Raw genomic sequence first — 15,794 nt, 5'->3', positions numbered from 1 at the left:
CCTTCAAAACTCTCCTATACAACCTCACTGACCTCAACTCCTCCCTACAGAAATCCCAGTACAAGGTATGTAACAACATACCAGCAAGACCTTGAAGATCAACATTAACATATATGCATCAGAGAAACATTGTGCCATCAGGCATACACCATCAGCCACCTGGCACACAAATGAGCTTAATATCAATAAAAGAGTCATTCAAAAGCAAGAGAAAATCTAGTCCAAAACCTCATCTAATCTAACCCAAGAAACATAGTTGAAGCAACACTTACGAGACAGTTAAACGATGCACCAGCCCACTACCCAACCCTCTGGCCCCTCAATCACCATCATCAGCAACTTTTCTCTTTCATTGATAAGATCAGTAAGATCTGCCAAAACCTTGATGCCAAGCACATTACCCATACAATGCACCACTGATGCCACCCCTGCAAAATTATGACATGTACCACCTTCAAAACACCATACATGAAGGACTCAACTAACACCCTAGAATCTATTGAGGACATCGCCTACTCTGAAATCCTGCCAGCCTCGTTTCTCAAGGCACTCCTCATGGAAGTACACCAGCCATCAATTCATCCCTCACCCAAGGACCATTTAGCACTATCCTTGAAACTGAACAAATTCTCCAAGTCCTTCAAAAACCAACACCGTGCCATCCTGCCCTCATCAACTGTCGCCCCTAACACACATTTATTTCTTTGGCAAGATCTTCAAAATAGCAATTCAACTTCAAACACAGATTGACATCAACAACCATATGCAGACATACCAATTTTGCTTCCGAACAAGATGCTGAACAAAGACTGCCACCATCCAAGTAGTAAACAAGGATGTACTCTGCTCCCTCAATGATGGTCATCCCTCCGCGATCATTCTGCTGACTTCAGCACATTGGATCATCAAGCCTTCATTGACATACTACACAACCTCATAGGAATCAGTGGAACTGTCTTCCTGTGGTTCACCTCATCCTTGAAGGCCATCATCAGTTCATCCAGATAGATACCTCCGGATCACCTGCTTCATGTGTCACCTGTGTTGTCCCTAGAAGGATCATTCCTCTCACAACTTTTACATGGATCCCCTTGTCAGCCACAACATTCACATCTACCAATGTGCAGATGATATTCAACTCTACCACAAAATATCTTCTATCAAAGACATCCACCAGCTGAAATACTACCTCATATTAATCAAAACATGAGGTCCAGCTCATACCTCAAACTCAAACCCACAAAAACAATTTCCTTTTCCTCTACACCCACATCCAGTGTTGAAACTAGAGTTCTTTATTACACTACTAACACATTGCTCTAAGTCCCTGTGATTCCACATTGACACCAAGTTCTGCTTCAAAATGCACATACCAAAGAAAACCCTGACACATTATTACCAACTCTCTTTTGTCGAAAATCAAGTCCTTTCGTCCACATAATAACTTTAATAATTAAGCCACTCCCAATCCACTAACCCACCCCGCACTTCAGATGTACTTCTTAAATGTGCTCCAAATGCTAACCCTATGATGTCGAAAGGCACTTACCGGCCCTTCCAGCACCCTATTCCCACCTTCTCTATATTAATGAGTTTGTTTATCTCAAAGGATTATTCTTTCCTTTATGTTCCTGTTCATAGGATGTTACACATCATATCATTTCCAGGTTAAACATGGTGGAGCTGGCTTATTTCCAGTCACATCCTCCTCAGACAAGGGTGTAGGCCTCCACCCTTGTAATGACATCCGCTGTAGATTAAGAGTCTTTTGTGGGATCTGGCTTAGGCTAGCGAGTACATGCTCTAGTCACCCGAGGCTGACTGAATGTCCAGAGTCAGCATTATGAGCATTCCTGCACATTGCAAATGGCGACAACCAGCAGCAACTTGTGGCAATAGAAACAGGAGTACCCTCGCCAAAATACACTGAGATTGAAAAAAATAAAATAAAAATAAACTAAGGGCAGAAAGGTAACATCATGGTAAATTACTCCCAAAAATGTTTTCCTTGTTTTCTTTTCTCAAGGAAGTCATGGCAGAAGTAGTTGGAGAAGCAGCCAGCAGCCGTGTATGCAGCAAAAGCAGAGAAATGAAGATGCCGGGACTGCTGCTGTTTTTATAGCAGGTTATGGTGCCAGGAGAGTCATAGGATTGAGAAGCCCAAACTGCAGAGGTCATACAGCGGGAATTGTTAAGGTGACAGGCTGCCCTGTAGAAGAAAGAAGCTTTTCAATCCCTGTTCTCACCTCTGGTGGCTGGCTAGCATGGAGGAATGCCAGGAGCAAAGCAGGTTTCTTTCCTGAGAGACGCCAGACTAAGGAACTTAACCAGAGTTGTCAAAAGCTCTGACGGCAAAGACCCAAGAGGTCACAGCAGCAGTGGATAATACAGATGTGCAAGGGGAGACCAGTAAGGTGGCCTATGATAGATGAATCTGGAGCGTTCCATGAGACACTACATGCTGCGTATAATGGCTTTGAATGCTGAACTAATGAAAGAAAGCATATTTGCTACTATGGCGGGAGTGTGTTGCTGTTGTTGACAGTGCCTGTCAGCCTTTCCTCACCCTTTATTGTGAAGCTTTGTGAGATTTGTCTTCAAAAACATCCGGCCAGTGCGGAGCACAGTGGAGTGTGGCGGTTATGTGTTTTGCTGGTGTTGACAGTGCCTGTCAGTCTTTCCTCACCCTCTATTGAAGCTCTGTGAGATTTGTCTTCAAAAACACCTGGCCAGCGCGGAGCGCAGCAGAGTGTGGTAGGAGTGTGTTGTTTGTTTCCCGGTGGCCCGAGACCAGCCACAGTTGCACCCCTAAGATACAATACCGGCCATTGAAGCAGAACGCCCATTGAACGCTCCACCAGCACACGAGAAGGCAGACACACCTCCATCTCTCTGAAAATCCAATGTTCTTCTTCTTCTTCAAATTATCGAATGCTTGGTCGGACCCATGCAGGCGCCTCCCCATCCAAAAGGATGATGTGCACCTACCCCACCAATCCTACACACAGCCCTAACATTCTCATAACTCCTCCCACCGCCCCGTCTGCCCCACAAAATCCAGCAGCATACTGCTCCTCTCCCTGCCTCTCACCCCGACTCCTCCCAGCAAAGCCTTCCCACTCAGTTCAGCCACTCCCAGCGCAGACAACTGAACCCTCATCAACTCTCTCTCCTCAACATGCCTCTCACACGCAAGCAGAAAATGTCCCACAGTCTGAGGGACCCCACACACCGCACAGTCCCTCGACTCACGCTTCCCTACTCGAAACAGACTTTTTCATTCAGCCCCACATGCTCTATCCTCAACCGGTTTAGCATCACCTCCTCCCTCCTCCTCCATTCCAGTTTCCCTGCACCCACATTCACAGACACTTTCTCACAAACACCAAACATCCACCTGCCCTTCACCCCACTCTTCCACCTCTCCTGCCACTCATCCATAACCCGCTTCACCACCACAGCCTTCACCTCATCCACAATGGAACCTTCTGAAAACCATGCCGATGAACCAGCTCTAGTGCCAGAATAAAATGCCCTTCAAGGTGGGTGCAACTTCAAAGAACCTGGTTCTTCTCCCATTCTCCATCCTCTTCCCCTTTCCCCTCAGCATCCAGCCCCAACTTGATGTTGGCCCTTTGTGCTGCTGCAATGCCAGCAAGCACTGACGACCTGGAGCCATCCTCCTAGTCTCGCACGGTCGAATACACAATGGTCTCTGAAATGGTCTCTGAAAGCAGAGCAGGAAAATCAGTAAGTGAGTTACATCTGCTCCCGGCTGCCAATTCAAGTGTTGGGCCCTCGATCGGCTCTCACACCCCTCCTCCTTGGTGCCCACTTGAAGGAAGAAGGTGTTTTGCCTCAAAATCCTTTCGAGTCCCCGCTGCTGCTCCAAACACTTGTGATCAACCAAAACGTGCAGCACCTTCTAGGAACTGCTAATGAGGTATCTGACAATGAGCTCTTATCCGCAGTGATAGATGCCACAAGCGAAACAGTATGCCAATACCAACCATGCAATGAGCTCTTGCAAGTAAAAGACACAGGCACAAAGCTCACACAGTCTCTCCCACCACCATCGCAAACGGTCATATTAACAGAGCAACTGAACACAATCTCACAGACACCCAAAGGACCGAACACAGAGAAAATAACACCAGAACACCTCTCAAAAAGGCTGTGCAAGGCAAATTTGACTAGAGGGAAAGAAACTTGCCAAACATCTCTTACATGAACTGTTCCCTCTTTAGGCTCACCCGTGGCTGTCTTAATATGCCTTTCTAGGCCATGTCTGGTGAATAATCACGTGAAACCTGCAAGGAAAATACAATTAATGACCAACCTCCATTATTGCCCCTGACTGTGATGATGACCAGCACCCTCTGGCAGCCTAACAAACAAGTACCTCCTTCGTGCCAAATTCGATCTTCCCATGAACCTCAAGCACAGATTCCACCACACTGGACTCCTCACTGGATGAAAGCGATGAGAGTGACTCTGGCTCTGGACAGAGACCTCAACTAACACAAAACAAAGCACATAGGCATCAGCCTAAATACTCATACCAAGCAAAATTCAAGTCCAACCTGAATCAAAACAATACTGAAAATCTCCAATCAGGCATGATATACTCACCATCTCCCTCGCTCCATACATGAAGCTCTATGAAGCCCGAAATGACAACTTAAAGGATCAAGAAACTTAAATGGTGCTAATGAACTCAAAATTAAACTATGTGGAATCCTTCATAGACATCATAAAGGAGAGACGGTCTCAAGATTGAGATACAGATTCCATTAGGAATGACCTGATTCTGTTACTGAAGGAAGTACGTGAGGAAAAGAACTCCTGTTTGGCCTGTCCAAGGATGTCCTAAGAGCAGGCTTTCAGCTCCATGGCGGAACTGCCACAAAGTCAAGTGCAGCCTCATTGGAAAACCTATATCCATACCAATGGAAAAAATAAAACAGTAAAAACATGCACCAATTCTGGAGTCTCTGTAATCATCTTAAACATGGGAGACCAACACAACGCTGCAGCCAGTACTCAGGAATTGGCAACTGCTCCCATTGAGTCCAGTGGCCATGTCCTTTCGAGCTTACAGGTGATAGGGCATAACAACAAAGATCAAAATCATAACATGCCCAGATCTGCATGACACAGGAGCGTCCACCTCACCGACAGGAAACAGAAAACTCCCAAAGAATTCTGACATGTTGCCTATAGGCGGCCAAAAAGGACGTGTTCAACAAAGTCAATATTTCCCAATTTGTTGCCCCAAGCCAAAACAAAAAGTCTCTGTCAATTCCACAAAGCCACAGCAACAAACCAAAAAATCAAAAAACCTTCCATCAACAAGGACAACTAAATCAAATGCCTCAAGAAACTTTATGCGAAACGTAAGGTTCGAAGTCCCTGCTTCGACCTCTGAAATGGTAATAAAGTCAACATCCAAATTAGATCTTTCAATGCAGAATCAAGGTAATGAAGACCTCCCAACTCCGAGAGAAGCAACCATGCCCACTGAAATTGAGCAGGAGTTTTTAAATCTGTCGACTTTTGACGACGAAGATGTCTCCATATGCCAAATAAGAAGCAGGGACACTGCACTTCCATCAGGTAACAAATCCTTCGGCACACCATCCCAGACCCCCAGGAGCGAATCAATTTCCCCAAAAAGTCTTTCAGATAAAAACAACTTCTTATACTAGCAGACAAAAGGGAATTGCTACATGGGCCCCAAATAGCCGGCAGAGAAAATCATCGAAGAGGGGATCCGTCAGAGGACAGTGGGCCAGTGAGACATACCAAAGTCGCATTACCCTCTCTGCCCCAGACACAACATTCCAAAAAATCTGCAAAGCAGCCAGCCAATGACTGAAAAACACAAAATGTAGCCAAACAACTACACAGAGAAGAAAAAAATTCACGAACACCTAAACACCACAAATCAGTTAATACTAGAACATATTCTAAATACTGATGATAATTTAATTCTGAATAGAAATAACATCCTTCAACTATTCCAACACGTCCCAGAACTCAGTGACGTCACATCATCAGACATCACTGTGGTAGAATTAAATGCTGAGGAAAGACTTGATCATGTATGTCTACACATCCCCTCTACTGTAGTATACAAACATCTACTAGAAGCATCCTCAACATTAAAATTCATGGGCTTTGACATCACGAGAAATAAAAAATAACTCAACAGAAAATAAGGAACGTAATTACTCACACAGGCTGACAAAAAGGCCTAGCAATCTAGAGCACATGCCAATAACATTGACCAACAAAGACCCAAAAAGACCAAGCTCTGCGCCAAAACAGAAAGTAAATCCTCCACCCAAAATCATCAATGTTGTGCCCCCCCTCAGAGTATCTTTCAACACAATGAGTAGAGTTAGAAGATCTATACGGGAAATCCCAAGGCGAAGAGCTACTGTGAATGATGACGACTCGTGGGACTGGCTTGTAAAGGCCATTTCAACTCACCAGGAAAATTAACAACAAACCACTGACCAAATCAATGTCCTTTCTTGGAATACCAGAGGATTCGCCCAACTGTTTGCCAACCAGAGTCACACCCCAGACTCATTTGATATACTATGCATGCAAGAAACCTGGCTAAGAATCACACCAATTGTCAATGGATATTCTGCCTATCTAAACCTGACCTGCAAGGGAGCAAAAGGAAGCCCCATGTCAGGCCTCCTAACAATTCTAATCAATGGAATGGGGCTTACAATAGAAGACTCAGAACAGCTATATCCAAGCCTTCTTGATAAAAGTGGAACAAAATGTACAACCTGGACATCATTGATTGGCTTTATTCAATCTGTATTGGGCCCTAACAGATGTAAAGACATCTGAATTTGTGGAACAAGTGACACATGAACTAGATGAATGGGCAACCGAACATAACAACTTAATGATCATCATTTGTGGTGACTTAAACAATTACTGCTTAACACATAAAGACGTAAATCAAACAGTATGGAAAAACAACAGAAAAACCAAAAGGGATAGGCCACTAGCTTGGTTGTTGGCTATGCAAGAAAGAAACATGCATATGCTAAACGGTAATAAAACAGGCGATATTCCTGGTGCCCCCACTTGGCACAAAGGCTCAACAAAGACATCTTTAAACTACTTCTTTATGTGACTTAACATGCTACATACAATGAAGTCCTTAGAAGTGGCCAGCAAACAAGTCAGTGACCACGATATGCTAAAACTAACAGGCGGTAGGAAGCTTCATTGTTTTCATTTATGGTTAACTTTAGAGACTGAATGCTGCCCTCCCACTTTGGGGAATTACACAATTTTCTATGTGTATTGATACCGCCACATTAAAAGACCAGACATGACTAAGGGCTTTTTGTGTTTGTTATACAATCTTAGAGGAATCAATTGAGTGGTAAAAAGGCATAGGAAATCGAATATTTAAGGAACTATAAACCAATTTGGCCATGTTACAGGAAACTCCACTAACAGGCATGGAGCACACAAAACTCCATATTAACATGAAAGTTCAATTCTATTTCTTATCCTTCTCATCTACTGCTATGGGAGTGATGGCATGTTTAGCTCCTTATGGTCAATTTCAAATAGAAAGGCAGCATGACTTAAGTTTTAAAACTACCACAGAATCCTTTGTTACCTCGGGATGATGATCAATGCCAATTTCAGTAGGGTATATCCAGGTAATGTGGGAAGCACATAATCTAAACTGAACAGCCTGGTAAACATACGATCTACTTTACCATTATCACTGATGGGCATGATCTCTATCACTAAAATAGTTATACTCCACAAACACCTGTATCCTATTTATGTCATGTCCACATATATAGCAATATCCTCATTTTGGGCTTTGGACATGCTACTACTGATATTGCTATCCGGAAGTGGTACCCTTCAGATTGCCCTGTCAACTTAAAAAAAGGCCCATCGAAGCTAGAGGACTTTGGGTTCCTGATGTCTTTATCTATTACTATGCTGCACAATTACAACACGTTGTCCCCTGGTGGGATGTGGATTTGCTAGACGCACCTAGTAGGATTATATGTGAAATTGGAAGCGACCGTAAATTACTCAACATCCTCCGGGCAGATGTGACCTCTTTTAAAAACTTTTCCGGGACCAGCTTGCACAATACAAAATATATGTCCCAACTGGTGGTCACACAAGAGAATCAATTGTAGCTTTGCATGACATTCCATTAAGGGCCAATAAGGTTTTTATGAGCTTGGTGGGGAATAGAGATCAGGAAATATGGGGCAGAAAAGATTGTGAATCTTTTGGTAACTGATTTTTTGATGGTATTGCAATGACTTTTCAGGATTTCTGCAAAAGATGGGATATTTGTCAGTTTCTATCTTGTGCAGCAACAATCACAATACGTTGTAAAGTCTGTCCTGACTTTCCCAAGGTGCTCCCTGGGCATAATATTATAACCACTATTACAATTCTTCTGGATGTTAGGAAGTAGATTGCAATAGTATGTTATGTTATGCACAACATTCATCCAATGGACATCTTGGCGCTAACTTAGATTGGGAAGCGAGTGAAAGTTAGGGATAAATGGGTGAGAGATGTAGACACCACAATACATGATGCAGAATGGAGACAGGTTTGCAGACATGTTGTGGAAGTCACAGATTGAAGTTTATCTAATTCAAATGTGTACATAGGGCATATTTAACACCTGGGATAATACATACATTTGTTCCGGAATGCTCTGCCTCCTGCCCAAGATGCGTGTTGCTGAATGCTCAATGTATGCATGGTCTGGGAGCGATTGTGTGTTCAGATGTGGTGGAACAGCTTCTTCATGCAGCATAGACACCACCAATTCCGCCCCGACGTGACCCATTAATAAGGGGTCAAGTTACTTCATTGTAATGTGATACTAACACGCTCGAGCTTCTGGCTTCTTATATGTATTCCTAGTAACCCACTGTTGTAAAGCGCTCCACTGCTACTCGAATTTAAGTCTGCACTCAATAAACACTCTAAATAAAAAATAAAATACGATTTCATTAGACTGTTCCTTTCCCACCTTCTGAAGTGTTATTAGTGTGCAAAGCCTTCAAACAATTGTACTTTTTACTTGGTGGCGAATGAAGTACATTTATACTTAAGATAAAAGCATTCATTTATCAGAGATGTGCACACTGTGTAATATGCATGATATCTGATATACTCATGAAATAAATTATGGCTCAAAGGCACAAAAGACCAACGTCTATGGACCCAGCATGAGATTACCTTCCAAAATATGAAAATATACTCTTAGAGTGTGAATTGAAATCATTCAGATTTTGAGGACAAAGTGAGACATCTTCTATTTCCTATTTTGAATGTTTCTACTTCCATGAGGGCTGATTGCAAAGATGACTTCTATGCTTTGGTGTGTGACTGAAAAACATGAGCCTAAAGTTGTGTTTAAAAAATATGGAATATTGACATCATTTCAATGTGTTGTCCTATTCTTTCCTGTAGGGAAACGTGTTTGCTTGGGAGCAAACCTTGCTACCATGGAAGTGTTCCTCTATTTCACCACCATCCTGAAGAACTTCAAGTTGGAGCCCCTCGTCAAACCAGAGGAAGTTGATGTTCGCCCAATAGGAGTCTTTTTGGCAAATTTACCTCGCCCATTCATGTTTTCCCTTATCCCACGCTAGGGCTGTGGAGAGAGCACTGTAATATGTAGCTTGCATATTAATTGCTTGCATTAATATTTAGGAGGTTATATTCTCAGCTAACAAATTGTAAAATAGCACACACCTCTAAAAGAACTTCATCAGTTGATTGACACATTAAAACCAGTGCTGTGCAACAAGAATGCACGGCTTTGTGATATTTCTTTTTCATATGGTGGATGTGAAAAAACAGTATTTTGCCTCATATGTGAAAATGGGGTTGATCGTTTTCATCGAAAAATTCCAACGCTGTTTAAGTCGGCAAGGGTCAGAATGCAGTATTTGGGAAGGACACCTCTGATGTCCATGGGAATGTTACCTGCACTTCTTTGGGTACTTACATTTGTGTACATGTGCAGATGTGCCTGCGTTTGAATTGCTTACGTACATCCTGCCTAATGTCAACTCGAAATAAATACTGAATTTTATACAAATGGCTTTCTTTTATGAGAGTGGGCACTGTTCCAGGATGAAATTATCTGCAACGTGACCTACCTTGAACGTAGATGCATGACACAAGTCCATAAGGTCCATAGATTGACAATTCTTTTTGATCCATGCAGCTTGGTTTGTTCGTTTGTTTGGTTGTGAGTTTTGCTCAGTCATTATTATGTGTCTTTCTTTAAGTGTCCAGCCAGCTCATAGTTAAAAACCTGTGTTTCTAAGTGAGTGAAATGAGGGAATTGCTGTGTGACCATGGTTATGCTTGTCATGTTGATGTGAATATTGTAGTAAATAGAAGGTGTGCATAGAACACAGTCGTTTTTCATATAATGTATAGTGGGTGTTTGGGGCAATATACACCCATCTAGTGTCACCAGCGTGTAGTAGAAGAATGCTAAACAGCTAGGGAGATAAAGGAAACTCTCCAATGGTGTATGCTTTGCCGGTAAGTGGGCCTCGCCTGTTCTGTAGAGCCTTGAGGGTTATTAAGCAAAACACCAAGATAATCACCGGAAAACAATCTCCCAATTGGCCTGATAAGTCACCAATGGACTTCTGTTTCCCAAGCAAACCCGGAACTGGGATAAACACACTGTGGACATGTTTTGCCACCACATAGACCTGGTCCGGTGGCAATAAATAAGAGCAGAATAGAAAAGAAACTACAGCAATAGATGTAAGCATTAAGCAGGTAAACCATGTTTTGCTTCTAGTATGGTAAGGGTCCAACATAAGCTTTGATTATATTAAATGAAGTCTGTTCAACTAGAACATTGGAGTACAGCAGTTCTGTGTCAAATCTAATGATGTTTAAGTCGGTGTACACATGTTCTGTACATTCGGGCACTTTTAAGACTGAACGGAATCAAACATAAATATAACTCATAGCTCTCAACTCACACGCTTTTGGCGGGTTTCACCCACCTTGTAAAACAACTGACTCACCCACCAAGCCTCCTGCACGCCCATTCATTTCAATGGGCCTCTCACCCGCCAAAAATAAAATCCGAGGTTTCCACCCCCCCCACATAAATGGTTGAGAGCTATGATAACTTTTATCTTCATAAAGAATTATAAAATGTTGTGCATATGTTGCTAGCTTCAGATCATTAGGCAACATTCACCTTTCAGGAGGGGCTGGAAATAACACAAAGATGCACTCTCCAGCCCCGAGTGTTGCTTGCACTAATGTATGAAAGGCTTTGGGAGCGCATTTCACAGATATGGGCCTTTAAAGTGACCGTCTCTGTGAAATGCTTGTAAACAAAACGTTTAAAAGATCTCCCTTCTGATTGCTGAAGATGCCCTTCAGTTAAGAAAGCAATGTCCAAGAAACCAAAAGGGTTTCAGCCAAAAAGATAAAATACTTACTGCATTGCCTGAAGTTGAAACAACACTGAATGTTAGCATAAGCAGGAGCAAAAAACATAAAATGCAGTAGATTTCCAGAGCCCCCATTACAAAGTAACCATATAACATGTTTTTATTTATTGTTCACTTGTTAGTCACTTATACAGGACGCAATACTGTTTCAAAGTGCCTGCAGGGTAACAAGGAGGGGACGGGATGATAGACAATGTAATTACAACAATGATTAAATAATTAAGTACAACAAAATAAGAAGAGCCATTGGGGAGGGGAAGACGAAACTACTAAGCCTTGTGAGTGTTCAGAACGTGTAAGTGCAGTGGGGAAAGGGGTATGGGATTGGTTATCTGGTGCTCATGGAGAGCAGCAGGTGAAGTGCTATGAAGAAAGGTAAGTGCAACCTCTAGTGGTGGAGGGTGGGCAGAGGCAAGTGCAGAGGATAGGCAGCAGCTGGGATGGTAAGATGTGGGAGGTCAGGGCCCCAAAGTTGTATAAGGCCCCTGCACACCAGTGATGCCACTGTGCGATTAGCAGGGGAGAGAGGGAGGGAAGGAAGAGGTAAAGAGTAAGGTCCTCTTAACCTTGTTGGATAGAAACATGGCCGATTTTGTAGTTACCACCCTCGGGGGAGGGTTTGAACCGGGTTCTAGTTATAAGGGAGCGTTATCTCAGATGTATAGAAAATCCTCAATAATTTCAAAGAGAATTGCCATCAACAATAGCACGCAAACGGTTAGAAGATTTCATTAACTTAATCTGTTATCCCTGAAGTAAAAGGAACTCTGAAAACCTTGCCTTGTATATCCTGGCTGCTCGAATTTTAATGATTGCCATATTCAAACTATAGATCTGTCAATAATCAGATAAGACAATCCTTTTATATGCCTTAACAATCAAATAACCAAAAAGCAATTTTCTGAAGACAAGAAATGTCAGAGGATTTTTGTATTAAAAACAGTTCTATCATTGCACCATACTTGCAGCCAAAAGAACATTGGCTCTTGTATAAATTCCTCATTGAGAAAGGATAGATCCAGCTCCCGACGTACTACAACATTTTCAGCAGCAAAAGGTAAATCTAACAGCTGTTTTAGAAACTTTTTTCATGCACTTGCAAGTTTCCTAAATTGGCAAAGCCCCACAGCCCCATACCATATTTTGCTATTGCTTTGACTTTGATCAAACACATCTTCAACATCAACTCAATGGGGTAAAATGTATAAGTGCCAACAACGCAAACTACCCCACCTAATACCTTGTTCATGCCAATTGGCTGTATTATAGTGTCTAGTACCCAAAAAAGAAGGGGTGAAAGTCATACCTAAATAGTTTGAAGGAGTTGTATGGGTTAGTTTATCACATTTTACAAAAAAGGAAAGTGCACATCCATCTTGCCTTTTAGGACATTCAGTTTGACAGATCATCACAATGAATTTGGAAACATTTATTTCCATATCTAATTCGGTCATCATGTGGGTGTACAGGTCAATTAAGGTTTGTAGGGCACAAGGTATTCTGGCAATCAAAACAATATCCTCTGCATATGCCGGAATTGGAATTGATAATTTACCAAAATGTGGGGACATCTGCTTTGAGTTGCACTCATTTTTTCATAAGTCAATTAATGGATAGTGCAAACAATATTGGGGCCAGAAGGCAGCCCTGTCTGACACCTGTTCCAACCACAAACCATGGTGTACATTGGCCTTCACCTCCACTATGCAGACATGCCCTTGCGGTTTGGTGAATCATACATAATAAATGAACTAAATCATCCGGGTAATTATAATCTCTTAGGGATTTCCATAGATGTTCTCTATTTACGTTATCGAATGCTGTTTTGAGATCATAAAGGCATGGCAAATGTTTTCCCATTTCAGCCATATTAAATTCGCAACCACCAAGTGCAAATGTAATTCCTGCTCATTGTGCATACTCCCACTCTGAAACCAATTTGAAAGTCGGAGAGAATACCCTCTTTGGTTTTCAATGCTTGCAATTTTGCAAGGATAACCCTTCTGAAAATATTGAACTGCGAGTCCAGAAGAGAGATTAGAATGGGTTGTAGAAGTGAGCCTTTCTTATAAATAATAGAGGTCTTCTTGTATTCTGGGAAACAGTTAAGTTTAAAAAAGAGTACTAAACAAATATATATTAATGATTCCCAGAATTCCTGAAGATTTCTGAAGAAGTCTCTGGGATGCCATCAGGGGCAGTGGCTCATGCCCAGTGCCTGGTTGTCTGGAGCTAATTTAATTTCTTCTAATGTTATCTTAAGCTCGGTGGTATGCACATGCAAGGCATTATTAGTATATTCATTACCAGATACTGCCTTTGCCTTATGAAGTGTATCATAACGGTCCACCCGTGGATATTCAGGTACATTCTAAAAAACATTATGAGTCATCAAGTGCTCAGATCCATGATTTACCTAGTTCCCAGAATAATCTAGTATTGTTTGATCCCACATCCATTAGTAACTTCTCCAAGGCATCTAGATCAAGACAAACATGCAGTGATTCACTCATTAGTCAAGAAACTATACATAGATCCAGCCAACCCTTCTAATGTTCTTACAATAGCCAACTTCCTTCTTCTCGACAAACATCTAGAGACTTTTCCAACCACTCAGAACCAGGATTTTGTTCTGGAAAATAATCTTCTTGATAATTGTCAGTGAGTTTTCTAGCTGACTACAATATACAATCCTCACTGTTATCCATCTGGGACACTGCCTTTGAAGCAGCAGGTGAGAGTCTGTTCCCTGGGCTCCCTGCTGGACTTCTTGGTGGGCTTTGAAATGGTGGACAATGGAGTCCTAATCAAAGGAGTGTCCCCACTGCTCACTGAGTATTCCAGCATCTGGTTATCCTGCTTTTCTCTGAGAGAACTCAAAAGGTGGGTCTTGGCCAATGCTACTCCGCCACTTCAAACACCGCTTTCAGAGTTCCTCAGGACTCAGCTATTTCACATTTGCTTTTTAACCTGTATATGCATCCTATCTTTAAAATCATGCAAGTGCATGACGTCAGTTATCAGTCATATGTTGATGATGCACAGCTTATTTTGATACTTGAAAACTAAGTAACCCAGCTTAACCAACTCAAGTTCTGTCTCTCATCCATCCAATCTTGGATGAGAAGAAATTGCCTATAGCTGAATGAGTCAAAATCGGAGTCTTGATCTTGGTCCCCCTACAATTATTTGACGGAGTATCCCTATAATTCTGTTCCCAAGTATTCAGACTGGTGTCTCCATATCATTTAACCATGTTAGAAATATTGGTGTTCCGTTGGATTCTACAATGGCCTTTCTACTTAATATTAATCAAAATGGAAAATAAATGTTTTCTCTCAGCTGAGTCTTGCAAAAGATTCTCCCTTTCCTTCTCAATAAAAATCATGGAGTTGTAGTCAGTGGTTTCTTTAACGCCCACCAGGACTTCAGTAATGCACTTTTTGCAGATATTTTGGAGTCATCTATTGGTTAACTCCAAACCATGCGAATGCTGCAGTTAGAGTAGCTTGCAGCATAAATATTTATGATCACACTTCAGCTGGTCGAAGATCCCTTCACTGGTTTAAAACAGGGAATTATTTTCTATTTAAGATCCTAAGCTTCACTCTTAAGTGCCTCTTGGGCCAATCCTCTTCTCTGCCTGCAAACCTTGACGGATCCCCAAGATATTTTCCCACATATCTTACCTGGCTCGGTCACTCACTTTCTCCGCCTCCACTCTGGAACTTCATCCATCATGGTCAAATCCCTAGCACAACATGCCATACCACCAACCTGCAATAAAACATATCTAATGTTGATTGTCCATGATCTATGTGTGTCCATCCATGTATTGTACCTGGTGACTTTTCCATTTACTCCCCTCCACAACCTGGTCAGAATATCATTCAAACTCACCCCATTGTAAGAAACTCACTGGTTCCTGTCAAATCTTCTTTCGTATCTATTGTATGTTCTTTTGTGATAAAAAGAGCATTACTACTTGATTAGGCTGGGGTCATGGGCAACTGACAGACCAGTCTGCGAGACCATTCCATTATCTCCCAAAGCTGCACATGCTTACCTGCTCATTGAGAATAATTGATCACAGGCACAGGTGTAAAAGTGGGAGTTAGCTGGAGAGTGTGAGGTGAAGTACAGAGAGGAGCAGGGAGAGGAACAAGTACAAGGAAGGCAAAATGAAGAGGAAGCAGGTCAAAAGAATTTGAGAAGGAAAGAAAGAGGAGTGGAAAAACAGGAAGAATAAAGTCCTGATCA

The 15,794-nt window shown here is 42.1% G+C and overlaps 1 protein-coding gene across 1 annotated transcript in view; it reads left to right on the top strand.

The window, feature by feature from the left end:
• The window catches only part of LOC138566788 (cytochrome P450 2F2-like), an 807,149-nt gene extending 797,014 nt beyond the window's left edge, over positions 1-10,135 (top strand). The window contains exon 10 of the mRNA XM_069644442.1: positions 9,508-10,135. Coding sequence (XP_069500543.1) covers positions 9,508-9,689 — 182 coding nt within the window. The 3' untranslated portion in view covers positions 9,690-10,135. The remainder of the gene's footprint in view (positions 1-9,507) is intronic.
• Positions 10,136-15,794: the final 5,659 nt, after the last annotated feature.

Source organism: Ambystoma mexicanum, chromosome 2p (genome assembly GCF_040938575.1).
Source record: "Ambystoma mexicanum isolate Mex_15411 chromosome 2p, UKY_AmexF1_1, whole genome shotgun sequence".
NCBI lineage: Eukaryota > Metazoa > Chordata > Amphibia > Caudata > Ambystomatidae > Ambystoma > Ambystoma mexicanum.
This window is presented reverse-complemented; position numbering and strand designations above follow the sequence as displayed.